General features: G+C 38.6%; 1 protein-coding gene across 1 annotated transcript in view; it reads left to right on the top strand.

Moving 5' to 3' along the window:
* Nucleotides 1-18,913, top strand: part of LOC126475475 (serine/threonine-protein kinase PLK4) — a 245,383-nt gene that overhangs the window by 205,521 nt on the left and 20,949 nt on the right. Inside the window, exons 11-13 of the mRNA XM_050103366.1 lie at nt 1,888-2,003; nt 11,756-11,889; nt 15,194-15,346. Coding sequence (XP_049959323.1) covers nt 1,888-2,003; nt 11,756-11,889; nt 15,194-15,346 — 403 coding nt within the window. The remainder of the gene's footprint in view (nt 1-1,887; nt 2,004-11,755; nt 11,890-15,193; nt 15,347-18,913) is intronic.

Here is an 18,913-nt window from a genome sequence, read left to right as displayed (position 1 = left end):
TACAATACTAGCAAATACAGAATACCCCAGAAGACATGACAATGTAGCAAAAATAATACATCAACAACTTGCCATACAACATAAACTAATAAAACAACATGTTCCCACATACAAGTATGCACCACTAAATGTACTGGAGAATGATGAATACAAATTATACAGGAACAGAACCATTATAACAGATAAAACAACACCACATAACAAACCTGATATCTTACTCACCAATAAAAGGAAGAAATCAACACAACTAATCGAAATATCCATACCCAATACAACAAATATACAGAAGAAAACAGGAGAAAAAATTGAAAAATATATCCAACTGGCTGAGGAAGTCAAGTACATGTGGCATCAGGATAAAGTTGACATTATACCAATTATACTATTAACTACAGGAGTCATACCACACAATATCCACCTGTACATCAACGCAATACAGCTACATCCAAACTTATATATACAACTACAGAAACCTGTAATTATTGATACATGTTCAATTACCCGAAAGTTCCTAAATGCAATGTAACATATACCGTACAGTTAAAAGGATGTGACGCTTGATCAAGGTCCGCGTCACTTTCCATTTTTAACCAGACATAACGTCTGAGAAAGGAAAATAGTAACAATAATAATAATAATACTTATATTCTTCTTGCAACTGGTTGTTGTGGAGTCTAAAGTCAATAAAACAGATACAATAAATTATCTCAGCTTTGTAAGTAATTACGTCTTATTTATAATGAAATAAGGATTTAAGAGAGATTCAAGATTTTCAGCCGCATTAGTGAGACACTTCATTGTTCTCTTAAAAATAAATTAAGAAAGAAGAAAAAACTTGCAGTTTTATCAACAGTATTATGTTAACAATATCGTTAAAAGGAAGGTTGCTACTCACCATATAGTGGAGATGCTGAGTCGCAGATAGGCACAACAAAAAGACTGCTACAAATAATGGCTTTCGACCAGTAAGGCTTTTGTCAGAATTAGACGGTAAACACACACATACACACTCATGCACATGCAAATGCAACTCCGCTATGTGGTGAGTAGCAACTTTCCTTTTCACAATATTGTTACATTCCAGCCTGGATTTTCCATTGTGTTTATGTTAACACTGATAGTAGCAGTCAGGTAGGAACATTATCTATAAAATATGTGAAGTGTTTACAGTTTGCATTTGACCTTCACACAGATTTTTTTGGGGGGGTGGGGGGGGGGGGGGGCGGACAGATATAAAAACAAATTACTACGGAATTGAAAAATATCTGCAATTACTTCATTGATTAAAGGACACAGGACATGTAGTTGTGGCTATTAGATTCTTCGGCATTGAAAATATGGAGAAACTTGTAACGCTGCTAGTGTCAGCTTTTTGTTGTTCGCCGAAACAACAGTGTTTCCCATGCGAATGGAAAGTGGCACAGGTCATTCTGACCATGAGAAGGCTCTCAAAACTGATGCAGAGAACTTCAGGCTTTACTCATCGACTTCAATTTGTTGTATTATGGAACATATATTATGCTGAAGCCTGATGACTATTCTGGAGGCTAAACTACTCATACGTAAAAATCAACATTGTTTCTGCAACCACTGAATGTGCGGAATGATACTGTTTCACACCATTGCCTAGTAAAAATGTACATTCCAATTATCCAGATATGCAGTTAGATTGAAGAGTTTCTAGCAAACAGAAATCTGTATAAAATTTATAATGGAGAGGCAATGTCAGAAGCAAAGATAGTTTCTGGCATACCTCAAGGTAGTGTGATAGGATTGCTTCAATTCATGGTACATGCAGGGTTTTTTAAAAAGTGTCCATATTCTTTACAGATATTTTAGCCTGTTGCCTCGTATTGCACTTTAGTAGCCTTTGTCACATTTTTTCAGGTTTGTAGAGAAGGCAAAATCTGTAACAACAAAGGTCACATACTTCACTGAAATGGGCAAATGCGAGCTGATGGAGAATGCGCCAGATCCTGACTTCACTGTGTCATTTTATAATGGTATTCCATTTAAGTTTTGTTTACTTTTTGCTTTACTATAATTTTTGTTATTGTTTATGCTTTTCCTATTCTTCTTTTTATTCTTATTATTAATTTATTGTCTTTTGTGTGTTCAAAATGTGTAATTATTGCTTTGTGTGTTCTTTGCAGTCTAATTGTTGTTGTGTTAGTATTATTGTTGACGTAATAGAGCTCTTGTGCCTTTAGAATCTACTGTATCAATATGAGTAAACAATATCCTTTCGGCTTTTGAACAGTTTAGTTAAAATTCTGAAGCTTTAGACAGCCCTCACTACCATTGTCTTCAGGAATTAAAACATTAACAGCAACCAGTGGCAAAGTGTCCTCCTTATACATTCAAAACAGCAGAATTCAGAATCTTCCAAAGGTGGGTCTAACTTATACTTGCGTGGTAAGGAGAGTCTAGCACACACCGCAAATCCAGCCTTTCTTGTTACCTCTGGGAGTGTAAGAGCTCAGCTTCTCCTCAAAATTGCTGTTCTCACCAACTTATCACAAAAAGTTGTTCATTGTTTTTGACTGGTGTTCAAAGACCACCCTCACGCTCTCCTGAATGTCTACACTTAACCACTTTTAAAATTTCTGTGTTGTACTCAAATATCAGCTGCCTCTTTTATAGTTAAATTTCAACAAGTTATTGAATGGACCAAATTCTCATCTTTCCAGTAGCATTTTGTGGCCTTTCTTTACACACTACTCTGCCACAATCTACCTGTCTGTCTCTCTCTGTTTTGTATGTCACTCAGATTCAGCACGAAGTCTAGAATTTGTGAAACTGGGACTGATTTGTTACACATAAATACATTTGCAAGACTTACTGCACACTGTGTACTGTAAGTCCTACATTGTCTTCAACTGACTTCACTGTGCCATTTTATAACAGTGTTCCATGTGCTGCCTGTTTCATGTTTCCATGCATGCATAAATGAACTCTGATGCTTCTTGCATGTTGTCAGTACTTGTAATGTCATAAGACAATTGTGGTTGCAGCTATTGACGACTTCAGCTCAACTACCGTGGATTAAAAACAAAGAGGACTTTATTCTGATAGAGTTGTTGAGCTCATGTTAAACTTTTCCTGTAACATTACTTCTTCCCTTACATCATCCTTTTATCTAAAGCTGCATTATGTTATTGAAAACTATTTGGCGTCTTCTACAGTTAGTGCTGATACGGGTTTAAGAACAGGTAAAATAACGTTATTCTCATCTGTATCACAGACCTAAAAACCAAAATAAAATGTGACAAAAAACAAAGTCACATGATAATTTCATTTTAAATGCTGTTGATACAAATTCAGTTGTGGAATTTTTACATATAGTGCATTTCCACAGTGAAAGTGTTAATTTTAGTTAAAGAATTTCTTGTGTTTGTTTATTGTATGGTGAATTTAGGGACCAGTGTCAGATGTCAATTAACGCAATACACTTATGACTTACAGGCTGAAAATGAGAGAGAAGCTCACATGGCATGTACAAGGCACTGTTTTGAAGCTGTTAGAGGAGACTGTGATAATCATATGGATATACAGTGAAAACCCTCTTTTACACTTTCTATGGCACTTTAAGAAGCTGTGTTAGTTGCAGAAAAATATAAATTAAACTAAACTCCATCCAAACTCGTCGGAAGGCCCAGGGGTATTGACTGACCAGTGCATCATCCTCAGCCGATAGGCATCACTGGATGAGGGTACGAAGAGTCCTGTGGTCAACACGCCGCTCTCCCATCCATTGTCAGCTATTGTGACTGGAACCTCTGCTTCTCGATAATGTAGTTCCTCGATTGGCCTCATGAGGGCTGAGTACCCTGCTTGCCAACTGCGCTCGGCAGGCCCGAACAGTTACCTGTCCAAGTGCTAGCCAAGCCCAACAGTGCTTACTTTTGGTGATCAGGTGCGAACCAGTGTTATCACTGTGGCAAGGCCATTAGTGCAGAAAAATGTAAACGGTGGGAAATTACTTGCTAAACACTTACTTCAAGAAACATCAATGAAAAGCTTTCCTTGGCTCACAGGTTGATTTTAACACCACATTGCTTTATTGGGAGGTGGAGACTCCTATTGGAGGTGATATCCCATTGCCTTTCTCTGATCTTCAAATTGACTTGTTCCAATAGTTATGGGAAAACTCACAGTTTAATGAGGCTTCCGAATCCCGATGCGCCTCAACATTTTTCACATTAACAAACATTGTCAGATATGAAAAAGTGTTAAGTGACAGATAAAAACCCTATGACTGGCCTGGGGTACAACACGAGACCTTTGAACCTGTAGTCTGGCATTTTACCACTCAGCCACCAAGTGTCAAAAAACATCACAACCCATTTTATTTACTGTACTGAGTTTTATTTGAAAACCTTGGTCTTAAAAATTTTTGTCATTTCATAATCATGTTGATAACTCCTTCAATACTACCAAAAAGGCGAGAATTGTTTTTGTTTTCATTTCTTCTAGTGAAGCTTTTAATCTGATCTTCTAGTTCATACATACATTTAAAAGTTTTGATGCCTACATCCTCAGCGGACATATACAGGGTGTACATAAAGTCCAGGGACACTTTCAATTATTTATTGCACAAGAACCAAACATTGTACAGATATCATACATATGTCATTTTGAAGAGAAACCCTGAAAGCTTTTTCATGTACACCGCCACAGCATAGTTTGGAAATTTGCCGATAGTACTAGTCGCAAACATGGCACGTTCATGTGGGAAGCGAGCTTTCTGTGTGTTGGAGTTTGACAAAAACAAGTGTGCTTCAGCTGTTAAACGGATATTTAGAACCAAGTATAGTAAGAAGCCACCAACAAGGAAGGCCATTTACCACTGACAACAAATTCGTTACATCAGGTTGCATGCACCCGGCAAAGAGAAGCGGATGTCCCAGCGTGAGTGAAGTGAATGTGGAGGGCATATGAGAGACATTCATAAGGAGTCCAAAGAAATCGGTGCATCATGCATCCCGTGACTTTTTTCTGTGGGGACACATTAAAGATCTGGTGTTGTACCGCCTCTACCACATGATGTAGCAGAGCTCTGGGAGAGAATACAGGAAGCGACTGGCACAGTTGACGATGCCATGTTGGGATGGGTATGGCAAGAATTCAATTACGGTATTGATGTTTGCCGGGTCACTCATGGTACGCATATTGAATGTTTCTAAAAAAAACTTTCAGAGTTTCTCTTCAAAATGTAATATGTATGACATCTGTACAATGTTTAGTTCTTGTGCAATAAATAATTGGAAGTGTCCCCAGACTTAATATACATCCTGTATTTCTTTATTGTATTCGCTGCTGCGTTTACATCCACAATGCAAGACCCGGCACTGTCATCATTATTATGACTATCACTGCTCTCACTTCCTCTGTTGTATTTTCCTGAGTTTGAGAATCCATGATGTCTTTCACAGACACGCAGTCTATGGTGAAAGTATTGTCATCAACATGCAGGAAATATTGCCCTAGATACTCCCAACTGCAACGTTTTCCACAGTGGAGTTGACACTATCACCATTATCATTCCCAGATCTGGTAGAACAACTCTTCCTTCATCTGTTTGGAGAATTCCAGTTTTTGTAAAGTAGTTTGGGATGGTGGACTCCTTCCTCTTCTTCTACATTTTTGCTGTATAATGCAGAACTTTCAGAATTGATACTTTAGAGGAGGCCATGCCTTTTCCCGTCTCCATCAGATATAATGCCTTATCCACAGTGGATTTCATGTTCAATTTTTTGAAAACATGGGTAATACCAACATTCAGCTATACCTTGCAGCTCTCCTGTGCACAGCAGGAATTCCAAATGCAAATTTCATAAATATATCTTTTGACGATTTACAGGGCAACAGTCTACAAATAGGAGAATTTTCTTTTTATAGGCTCCCATGTTTGTATCAAGACTATGCAACTGTATTTTCAAAAAGTTCTGAAGTCATCCATGCTTTGTTTTTGGGAGGCATTGTTTTCACACATTTAAAACTGATGTAAATAGCAGAAAATGTTGATTGTGTGAATATAAAAGTAGGGTTATAGTGAAGTCTCACATTCTGGTAAAAGGCTTCATATTGATGTTGGTTACCTTTTCTTATAGTGTTCCCCAACCCAGCACATGAGCTCCCTTGGAGGTGTTCGTACTTATATAATCCAAACTGGTGTGATTCTTGAATTTTACATTACTATACAAGTGCCTTTCCTAAGGGTCATCAGGCATGTGTTCTCTAGTGTTTGGCATATATTTGCACCATGTAGGTGGTGTCATTCCAAACAAAACCTGCTCATCACCACTTACACGCAACTCCCAGCGTTGATGGAAAGTATCGGTTGGTTTCCTGTTAGAAGCAAAATTATTTTTAAATCAGGCTTTTAGGTGCCCATTCGATAGAGCACTCCCAGTCTAGTGCATTACCCATTTTATCGATATGTATTAACTGGAACAGTAAAAGATGAATAATTATCAGTATTTCACCAGCAACTGAGTAGTGTGCTTCTGCGTGGTGGTTGCAATCAGTGTGGGCCAGGGCAGTGCTTTCACTGCTGGAGTACTTCTTATTCCTCATGTTTTACCCCTGTTAATACGTATCAGTGAAACAAATATTGCACTAGACTAGTTTGGGACCTCTCTGTTGAATAGCCACATAAAATTCCATTTTAAAACTCATTTTGTTTGTAACAGGAAACAAACCGGTGCTTTTCATTGCCACCAGCCCGCATGAAAGAAACGGTGAGCAGTATTTGTTTAGGCTGACTCCAGTTGCACATTGCAAAAGCAGAATTGCAAATGTCTGCTGAAACACCAAATAAAATGTGCATGATGATTTTTAGGAAGACACCCTTTAAAATCGTAGCTTATTACTATTCTTATGGTTACCAGTAGAAGGAGTGATCGTAATCACACATAATTATATATAAAAACAAAGATGAGGTGACTTACCGAACGAAAGCGCTGGCAGGTCGATAGACACACAAACAAACACAAACATACACACAAAATTCAAGCTTTCGCAACAAACTGTTGCCTCATCAGGAAAGAGGGAAGGAGAGGGGAAGACGAAAGGAAGTGGGTTTTAAGGGAGAGGGTAAGGAGTCATTCCAATCCCGGGAGCGGAAAGACTTACCTTTGGGGGAAAAAAGGACAGGTATACACTCGCACGCACGCACATAACCATCCACACATACAGACACAAGCAGACATATTTAAAGACAAAGAGTTTGGGCAGAGATGTCAGTCGAGGCAGAAATGTAGAGGCAAAGAAGTTGTTGAAAGACAGGTGAGGTATGAGTGGCGGCAACTTGAAATTAGCGGAGATTGAGGCCTGGCGGATGACGAGAAGAGAGGATATACTGAAGGGCAAGTTCCCATCTCCGGAGTTCGGATAGGTTGGTGTTGGTGGGAAGTATCCAGATAACCCGGACGGTGTAACACTGTGCCAAGATGTGCTGGCTGTGCACCAAGGCATGTTTAGCCACAGGGTGATCCTCATTACCAACAAACACTGTCTGCCTGTGTCCATTCATGCGAATGGACAGTTTGTTGCTGGTCATTCCCACATAGAATGCATCACAGTGTAGGCAGGTCAGTTGGTAAATCACGTGGGTGCTTTCACACGTGGCTCTGCCTTTGATCGTGTACACCTTCCGGGTTACAGGACTGGAGTAGGTGGTGGTGGGAGGGTGCATGGGACAGGTTTTGCATCGGGGGCGGTTACAAGGATAGGAGCCAGAGGGTAGGGAAGGTGGTTTGGGGATTTCATAGGGATGAACTAACAGGTTACGAAGGTTAGGTGGACGGCGGAAAGACACTCTTGGTGGAGTGGGGAGGATTTCATGAAGGATGGATCTCATTTCAGGGCAGGATTTGAGGAAGTCGTATCCCTGCTGGAGAGCCACATTCAGAGTCTGGTCCAGTCCCGGAAAGTATCCTGTCACAAGTGGGGCACTTTTGTGGTTCTTCTGTGGGGGATTCTGGGTTCGAGGGGACGAGGAAGTGGCTCTGGTTATTTGCTTCTGTACCAGGTCGGGAGGGTAGTTGCGGGATGCGAAAGCTGTTTTTAGGTTGTTGGTGTAATGATTCAGGGATTCCGGACTGGAGCAGATTCGTTTGCCACGAAGACCTAGGCTGTAGGGAAGGGACCGTTTGATGTGGAATGGGTGGCAGCTGTCATAATGGAGGTACTGTTTCTTGTTGGTGGGTTTGATGTGGACGGACTTAGCAATATTCTACTATCTGAGCTAAGATCCGAACATCCAGGCTTCCAAGAATGGAATAAATTACATTACCCTGATTGACAACAATACCTCCCTTATGGGCATAAACAACCTAACATAGCATCGGTAGAAGTCCCTGGAATCAACTTGGGAAAATATCATAGGGTCAAACTTTGATATTAGTGAAGAATGGAAGAGGACACGGACAAAAAGTATCAACTACATCTACATCTACATTTATACTCGGCAAGCCACCTCATGTTGTGTGGCGGAGAGTACTTCGTGTGCCACTATTACTTCCCCTCTTTCGTGTTCCAGTCCCGTACGGTTCATCAGAAGGATGTCTGCTGTTAAGCCTTCATATAGGCATGAATCTCTCTGATTTTATCTTCATTGCATTTTCAAGAGATACAAGTAGTCAGAAGCAATATATTGGTTGACTCTTCTAGGAACATGTGTTCTTGGAATTTTATCAGTAGCCTGCACCATAATGCAGAATGCCTCTCTTGCAGCATCTGCCACTGGAGTTGACTGAGTATGTCCGTGGCACTTGTACACATACTAAATGAACCTGTAATGAAACACACTGCTCTTTGGATCTTCTCTGTTCCCTCTATCAATCCTATCTGGTACAAATTCCAGACTGATGAGCAATATTCGAGTATTGGTCGAAGCAGTGTTTTATAAGCTACTTCCATTGTTGTTGAACTACATTTCTGGAAGATTCTCCCAGTTAATCTCAGTCTGGCATCTGCCTTACTTCCAATTAAGTTTATGTGGTCATTCCACTTCATATTTCTCCATACACATACTCCTAGATATTTTATGGAAATAACTGCTCCCAGTGATTGCTCTGCAATCATGAAATCATAAAATAAAGGGTTTTTCTGTCTATGTATTAGCATTACATTACTTTTTTATGTTGAGTGTCAGTTGCCACTCCCTGCACCAAATGTCTATCCTCTGCAGATCTTCCTGCATTTCACTACAATTTTCTACTGTTGTGACTTCTCTGTATGCTACAGTATCATCAACAAAAAGCTTCATGGAACTTCCTGTGTTGTATAATAGGTCAATTATATGAGTTGTTAAAAAGTAATGGTCCTGTGGTAATTCCTTAGTGCAGAATAACAGGCTGTGTTCTGTTTGCTAGAAACTTGTCAGTTAAATCACACATTTGGTCAGATATTCCATATGCTCATATTTGGTTCACTAAGCAGCATAGCAGAACTGTACCGAACACTTTCTGGAAGTCAAGGAACACGGCATCTCTCTGGGTGCTTCCTGGATCTCGTGATGAACAGAATGAGCTGGGTTTCACATGATGGTTGTTTTCAGAATCAATGTTGATTCTTACAGAGGAAATTTTTGGCCCTCAGAAATGTCACTATGCATACATAATATGCGTTCCAAACAGACTGAAGTCAGAGAAATAGTCGTATGTTTTGTGCATCTGTTTGATGAGCCTTCTTGAAACAGGAATGACCTGTGCCTTTTTTCAGTCATTAGTAATACTTTGTTCCTCTAGATCCTGTGATACACTGCAGGTGAAAGAGAGGCAGCTTCTTTCACACACTCTGCGTAGAATCAGACTGGTATCCCATTGGGTCCAGTAACCTTTCCTCTTTTGAGCGATCTCATTTGTTTTACTAACCCTTGGTCTCTTATTTCATTATCTGTCATTTTTTTATTCACACGGCAATTTAAAGGAGGAACACCAGTGCAACTTTCCTGTGTGAGACAGTTTTAGAAAAAGACGTTTAGTATTTCTGCCTTTTCTGTGTCATCCTCTGTTTCAACATCACAGTGAGCCTAGACAGATGGCTATGACCCATTTACAGATTTAACAAAAGACCAAAACTTCTTAGGATATTCTGCCAAGCCAGTGGATAGAATTTTAATTTCAAATTCATTGAAACTTCATGCTTAACCCTCCTTACACTAATTTTGGTATCATTTAGTTTGGCTATGTTTAAATTTCCAGTGGTGCCCTTTTTTTTCGTTTTGTAGCAGCTACCAACATGGTTGTCAAACTACAGTGGTTCTTTTACATCTCGCACAATACTGCTCAGCACATACCTGTCTAAAGTATATTGTATAATGCTCTTGAACTTCGACCATTGATGCTCACCCACTAAGAAAATGCAGATCCCACACAAGAACTTCTGGAAATGAATCTTCTTACGAACATTTAGATAAGGCTGAAAGAATAAAAACAGGCTATGTGAAGTGCAACTCCATGAAGTGTGGGGTATATCAGTTTCTGTGGTGCATGACTGTGGGGAATCTGAGCAAGTTGTAGACCATGTAGTGCAAGAGTGCCTAGCAAGGAACTATCAAGGACCTATGAGAGGCATGACCAATCAGCCATTTCCGCCAATACCTTGTTAATACTAGGATTGACTGAAAAGTAATGCCTCCACCTTCATAACTCTTCAATAGTTGGCAGCATTGGTATGTGACAGGTACTGGCTTATTCCGTAGCCTCTTCTCTACAGCTCCAGTTGGTGGGAAGCCTTAGCATGAACAGTTGTGTTGTTACAGTGTAAAGTATGGAACCTTGCGCAGGCTGGCGGTCAATGCGATTTAAGCAACGTTCAGTCATTGAATTCCTGATAGCAGAAGATGTCACCCCAAAGGAGATTCATCAGAGAATGAAAGCAGTTTATGGTGATTGTGTTGATGTGAGTACTGTGTGTCGTTGGGTGAGTAAGTTTATAGATGTTGAGGCAGGAACATCTGACCTGCGTGACAAACAAAGAGTTGGACGTCCTGTGACATCAACCACCAAGTTTCGCAAGCAAAATGTTGACGGATTGATTCAGGACAATCATTGTACCACACAGAGAGAAATTGCAAGCACAATCGGCATTTGACAAGAACATGTGGGTCACATTGTTGCTTTGCTTGGCTATCAGAAGGTTTTTGCACGATGGGTACCCCAGATGCTGATTCCTGAAATGAAAGCGCACAGACTTGAAATTTGCCGGGAACTCCTCTCGCATTACGAGAATGAAGATGATGCCTTTCTTCTTCAGAAAACTTGTTCATTGTTGGCAGAAATGTATCCAATTGGCTGGTGGTTATGTGGAAAAGTGAATATTGGAAATTAGATATCACATTCTAAGGTTTATTTCTGCATTTCATTTATTAAAATATTCCCATCCAAACCCAATTAACAAAGATGGAGGCATTACTTTTCATTCGTATATTTTCAGAATTTTGTGACAATGCCATAAATAAATCACCTACACAGAAAAGAAAAATCCCAGTTAAACTATTATGAAATATGCCTCATTTTGTATATAATGTGATATGGCACAATTTCCAGAAAATGATCTTTATTATTGATGCTAATGCCATTTATTATTAATGTTGTTATTTATATTTCCAGTACTTCACTGCAGTTATTTTCTTTTTTTCTTTATATTTCTTTACATTCTTTATATTTTTGAGTTAATTGTAAATTCATTGTTGTAAATATAAATTTCAATATGATTGTATCTTGGTCTTTATGTTAACTTGAAGGTGGAAAGATAAAGAAGAATAGTAAGGAAGTTAAAGTGATGAACTCTGAAGGTGTCCTCACTGTTCTTAACAAAGAAGGCCAGGAAAGTGGACTGAGTCCCGGATCACGTTTGTTGTGGGATCATTATGTCCAGGTACTCTAGTTTGTTCTTACATAGAATTTTAAGCTTTGCCTCTGTTTGTGCATATCACATAGTAGTGACCATGAGAAAGAATTGAGTTCTATATCAAGTCTGGTATAAAAAGGAATTAACTGACTACTTTGGAAATAATCAAACTACCAAGTTAAGAAATCATCACTTGTCCATCAAATTGAAGGGTCTGGAGAAGAAAGTGCTAAACCCCAAGAGTATACTTTGAGTTATTGCATGTTATGTGTCTGGATAAATTCAAAGACAATAACACAAATACTATAAGATGAAACAAGTTACATAGTAGATAGCATTCTCTAGCAGTAAATGTGGAACTATTTGTTACCAGTGTGTGGTGACTTTGGAAACATGATGTGATCAGACTAACCCATACTAAATTGAAGGTTAGCATTTTCTTCCGCCAGCTGCATCAAAGTAATCAGTTACAAAATTTCATTAATTTTACATGTGTTATAAAATGTTTAATATGCAGATGATGGTCTAGTATGATACGACTGTACATGGATTTTAAAATTAATATGAGGGTGGTTCAAAAAGTAAGGAAACAAAGCCTCTGTGAGAAAAGGTTTGTTTTGGAAATCAAAGAGATACACTAAGTTATTAAGGCCCTGATACATATTACTTTTCCACATAATAACTGTGATTGTCTATGTATTTGTTCCATCAGTAAATCAGTCTGCTGAAACCAGCACAGAAGAAATCAGGGTCCGGGTGTAGGAGACTTTTAATAATAGACACGTTATTGTTGACTTCAGTTCTGAAGTGGTGACCAGGAAGGTGCTTGGTTTATGGTCCAAGCTTTACAGATGGTGATCCAGTACAGTCTACTGGAATTGTTGGACCAAATCATGCGTAACCAAGATCATATGTGGTCGGGTATTGTTATGTAACACTACAATATCTGTTGAAAGCAATGCTGGTCATTTCCTTCAAATTACCTTGTCCAACCGTTTCTGCATGGCACTGTAACTAGCAGCATTCACTGTCACTGTGTTTGAGGAAACCAACCAGCAGTTCATCCACCGTGTCCCAAAAGACAGTGCCCATTTCAGGTACAATTGTTTTTAACTGATTAAGGTGGGAAGAGGGGGATCGCATGACATTTAATATTTTCTTTTTTGTTATGTGTCAGATGATGTGCCCATTTTTCATCCCCTGTGACAATACAGTGCAGGAATGGAACACTGTGCACCTTATACCGCATTCAGTGCTAGAAAGGCAACACCATTCACTTGACTTTTTTGTCATCTGAGAGTTACCATGGTACACAACAAGAACCCATCTTCTGGCAGTCCATTGCATTGTGCACGATATTCACTACACTGCCACTGGAGATGTTGAGCTTGTGTGCAGGCTGCCTGACACAAATGTGGTCGTCACCTTGAATCAAGCCGTTAACACTGCACGCCTTATTATGTGAGGTAGACATGTTTGTCTGCTGTGACCTTTGCTTGTCTCACACTGGAGTTCTGTGTTTATCTAATTTCAGACAGCAAAACCACACCTGTTTTTGTGACATGACTATGCAAATTTCCACCAGTTGACTGTGAACTACTGCTGGGAACCTTTCCTTTAAATGTAAAATACCGTATTACACTTTGCATTTCAGTCACCAACTTTGTGCCAATGCATCCATCTTGATGCTGTATACAAAAGTGCAACAGCGCAACTACCTCCATCTATAAGCAGCATTTGAATGTTTTGATTGTCTACTTAGACATGGAATTTAATTTACATGGGGTATTAATACACACACGAGAGCTCTTGTTACCTTATTTATTGGATCACCCACTTACACCTATGTGTTCTCAGAACTGTTGACATGTTTTATCATACATTCCTTTCAGATACTGTGGAATTTGTGCTGAACAAATTATCTCAATAACTATGTTTATTAGTGTAAGGATAAAAAGGACTGCACTATCCATTTTGGGTGTTATAAAAGTAGTTTCTGTATGGCTGAGACCATTAAATGTTCTGAATCTTATTTTGCCCTATTTACTATTTTGTGTATTTGATATGTTTCTTTTTAATGAAATAGGAGAAATTATTTTGATTTATGCTCTCATTCCCATGGTATTCTTACAAAGTTTGTAATATTCCTCATCAGACTGTGATGGGCATAAATCATTCTTTTATGAAACACATGCACTGATTGTTCACTGATAATATAACTGCGATCTTTAATGCTTTCCTGTGTGCTTAAAATTCTCAGTGTATGAGTGAGGCCACTCAAAATGTTTCAGAACTTTCACTTGCTTCTTTGGTGATTTTGGAACTCTTTTTCACTTCTGTCTTGTCCCCCCCCCCCCCCCCCCTGCCCCCCACCTGCTCCCCGAAAACACAGCAGAGCTTACAAAGATTCATTTCATTAGCATTCTAATGCAGTTGAAATTGTGGTGGAGGCATGAAACATTGTATTATTAATCTAGGAACCAAGAACAAGACAATAGTTTCTGAAAAAGCACATTCTCAGTACAGATATAAACATGTAAGTTCTTCACCTATGTTATTAAAAAAAACACCCTTGTTCCACCTGCTATCTATGGTGCTTACAAAATTACACCATTTCATTGAAAAAATCTTTAACATGCACCAAACAAAAATTCATGACAAACCTTATGTTTCATTCTAAACTGTTTGAATTCCATGGAATTCCTCACTTAATGTTGAAGTATCACAATAGTTAAATAAATGATAAGCAGTTCATCATGAAGCTGATGAATCAGGCTATGAGGTGTGAGTCAAATATAGTTTGTTGAAAATCATTTGAGAAAGGTTACAGAGAATTGTCTTTTGTGCACGCAGTTTAGCGAGCCAGTTGACTGCCATGTTAAGTATTACACACTTTTGAGAGGTTTGGCATGCTAGGCAGCCATTTGCAATCTTTGCTAGCCATCAGTCAAATATGCCACCTAGCAAACTTACAGCAAACCTTACTTCATGTTATATGGACCTTATCAAGGTGAGGGGGCTGTAGCCTTCAGCAGCTGCATGCATCTGTAAGCTGCAATGGTTTACCATTGGTTGTTGTGATAATTGTGGAACATGTTACAGAACACTACAAATTTTTTTTACTGGTATGTTCTTGATGAACTTTTAGTGCCCTCTTTTTCTTTGCTCTCAAACATCTTGCTTCTTAAATATGTTATTATTTGATAGATCTGTATATGAAATAAACAATTTTCTGATGTAGTTAATTGTTATCTCTTTCATGTAAACTTTGTTCCGGCATGAATAAAATTATATGTTTTCTTATATACTGAAATGAATTATACATTTTCAGTGCTATGCACACTGCAGGCTGGTGGAGGAAACACTGGAAAAAATCTGCAAGAACTCAAAGCAAAGTTGTTTTCCAGTAACTATTGGACGAAAACCAAATACTGGAGGGGCACGTGCCTTTCAAACTAAGGAAAATGTGGCCCAGTTGCCGATTGTAAGTAGATACCATTGTATGCAGCTTTGAAATATTTTTATGTGTATTTGACAGTCATCCAAAACTCTATCATAAAATTTTTATGCTATATGAGAGGCACAGTCATTCAGAATTGCTGCTTATTTCAGTATTCAGCCAATCGTAACGTCAGTCTTACAGAACTGTTAACTTGTTTGGTAGACTAAAAAGGAGAACAAAATTATAAGTCATTTCATAGTCAAGACCTTCAGAAGTTTGTTAGTGTTAGGAATGATCTCAGGGAAATTAAAACATTGTACTTTGTTTGTCTCAGTGTATATTCACTCTAATAAATAATACTGGATTTGCGAACAAGAACAAAGTGTACACATCCAGGGAAATTCAGGAAAAAACTGGAATTTTTTTTTATTCCAGGAATTTTTCATTGTTTTAGTTTTGAACTAAATTTTTGCAATTTTGACCAGTAAGAACTGATACTCTAAAAGCGAATTTTACTTTAGCCACATACTGCAGCAATAAAAAATAAACGAGAGAAAAGTACTAATAGGAAACTTATGTTACTAGAAAATGCACATATTGTGACAACAAAACACAGTGCAGCCACAAGTGTCTGCTGACAGCAAAATGTTTCAAAGGCTTAGGACAAAGACTATGCGTATGCAATACGTCATAACAACAAACTGCTTTTGGTGAGCATGGCATCACAACTGTTTAAATTAGGTTCATTTGAGCAGTTGCCAGCAGTCTTATGTGTATGCACAGAGCTGAAGTCGCATATGAGCAGCATCTTCTCCTCTTCTCCCTACTTGAAGTGTGGCTGTTAGAAGTGGAAGCAGTAGCTGCAAGCAGCCAGATTTTTTCTGGCCTGCCCAAATGCCAGATTCGCACATGCACAGAGCAGTCAGAGCTGTAGTGGGTAGTTACAGAAGACTGAAATATGCTATTAGTTTCAGTTTTACAATTTTATTATATTTCCACATTACTGGCTATCAAGCATTAATCACTTTGCAGAATAATGAAGGTATTTTTGTTGGTTTGCCAAAGAAATTTGGCTTGTGTTAATCTTTTTTGCAGGGGCTACATGTATATTACCTGTGTGTGTGTGTGTGTGGGGGGGGGGGGGGGGGGTCATGCATACGTAAATATCTTTTTTAATTTTTTTAAGTGTTTCAATCACTACTATTAGCTAGGTTCAACTGTTCGCAGAATTTCAGGTACGCATTTTAATCTTCTGGCAAGTATGGCATCATGCCATAGTAACGAACCAAACACAAGATTATGTAGTAATGTTGCTCCTAGAAAATTGGCTTTCCAAAAACCACACTGAAAAGCTTTAGCAGAATTTTACATGCCTGCCTACCGTGAAAATGTTTTTCGATCACAAGATGTGTTTCAACAGTTGTCAGGCACCTCATCTAGGTTTGATGTTATATCTTAATTTGTACTGTTTACCTCTTAAATTTACAAAACCTCATTTGTCAGTGAGCTATAGCACTCTGTGTTTTATCATCATAACTCCCTACAAGGTTTACATGCACAAAAAAGACCAATATTTGTAACTGGGAAATCTGGGAATATTTTTTCTTGTCTGCATATACACCCTGAAGAAAACAGTTTTATAGAAGAATATGTTATGCACAGTTTCATTATACTATGGCTCTGCACAGGCATGGTGTTTTTTCAGTGAACATATATAGAGTAACTAACTGCACTTTGTGTATTTTAATTTACTGTTTGGTGAATAAACTCTCATTGTGCTGGCTGTTATGATCCCAATTTTAAAATTGTTTCTTACATTGAGTAGTGTATGTTGTTATTGTTGTAAACATTTCTTCAGCTTCACATTTACTGAATTTCATTTACAAAATATAACTAAAACACATCAAGGTCAAATATTTTTAAAAGGGAAACAGAAAAAAAGAGACCAGAGAAATCTCAAGTACTGCATATTTAGTAGTCCTCCCTGCATATCTTCCTTTCAAGTTTACACTTCGATGTATAGTTGTGTGGAGAGACAGATGTAGAAGTAACTTTTGGGTGTATCCCAGGAAAGTGTGTTGGGTCGATTTCTGTCCATGTTGTTTACTAATGATCTTGCAGACAATATTAATAGTAACCTCAGACTTTGTGTAGCTGATGAAGTCATCTATAATGAATTGCAGTCTAAATGAAGCTGTACAAATATTCAGTGAGACCTTGATAAGATTTAAAATTGGTGCAGTGATTGGCAGGTTGCTTTAAAGATCAAAAATGCAAAATTGTGCACTTAAAAAAAAAAAAAAAAACCATAGTATGTGGGTGTGACACTTAGCAGGGATGTCAAGTGGAATGAACACGTGGACTCAGTTGTGGGTAAAGCAGGTAGCAGAATTCGATGTATTGGTAGAATACTAAGGAAATTCAGTCTGTCTGTAAAGGAGATTGCTTATAAATCACTCGTGTGATGTGGCCTAGAACATTGCTGAAGTGTGTGGGACACAAACCAAATAGGATTAGCAGGGGATATTGAATGTATATAGAGAAGGGCAGCATGAATGGTCACAGGTTTGTTTGACCCATGGGAGAGAGTGACTGAGATGTTGAAAGAACTGAACTGGCAGACTCTTGAAGAGACGTAAACTATCCTTAGGAAGTCTGCTGACCAGGTTTCAAGAACCAGCTTTAAATGATGAATCTAGGAATATACTATCTATCACCCCCTGCACATTGCTCCCATAGGGATCGTGAAGATAAGATTAAGTTAATCACAGCTTACTCTTTTTCTCATGCTCTATACGTGAAAGGATTGGGAAAAAGCCCTAATAACTGGTACAGTGGGATGTACCCTCTGCTATACACTTCACAGTGGTTCACAGAGTTTAGATGTAGAGACAGGTATTGGAGTAGGGTGAGGAAAGGAATATGGCAGCAGAAGGATGAAAACTGTACTAGTCACGAATGGGGACTGGGATAGGGGCAGGCATGGCTCTCGGTGGATGTCGCAAAATGTGGATTAACACGGGAGATGTTCAGTGTTGAGATGCTGAGAGAACTGTAGAAAATGTCAAGAGAAGTATGGTGAGGGCAGTGAGTGACAATATGGCCTCAAATGGATACTAACAGAAGTGTAAACCAGGAGACTATAGGAAGTATAGTGTGTTCTTAAAGACTTTGGCAAAGTTATAAGAATATTTGGATAATTTTCACAGCTTTGTGGCCATGTGAATGTAGTGGCAGCTTTTTGATGTTCAGCTGATGATAGAGGTCAAAATGAAAAGTACTTCTGTTTATTGTTGTCTGTAGAGTGAGTAATGTATTTGAATGTAGTGCTTTAGCTATGCTATGTTAACAAATTTTTTGTTAATATACACTTTTGAGCAATGAATAAAATGTGTTTGCCATGTTCGGGAGATATTTGTCCTCATACAAGGAGGATTCTATAAGTAATGCATCCATATTCTTCTTGATGCAATAGGTGGAGGGTGATGTTAACTTCAAAATATGCCTGATATCAGTCTCATCTCACCTGCTGGAGAGTCAGGATGTGCATTCCCATGAACCCAATTTTGCAGTTACGAGCACAGCATAGTGGATCGTTCTGTGAAACAA

The sequence above is a fragment of the Schistocerca serialis genome, chromosome 4 (genome assembly GCF_023864345.2).
Source record: "Schistocerca serialis cubense isolate TAMUIC-IGC-003099 chromosome 4, iqSchSeri2.2, whole genome shotgun sequence".
Taxonomy (NCBI): Eukaryota; Metazoa; Arthropoda; class Insecta; order Orthoptera; family Acrididae; genus Schistocerca; species Schistocerca serialis.
The sequence above is the reverse complement of the archived record's forward strand: the minus strand, read 5'-3'. Positions and strand labels throughout refer to the sequence as shown.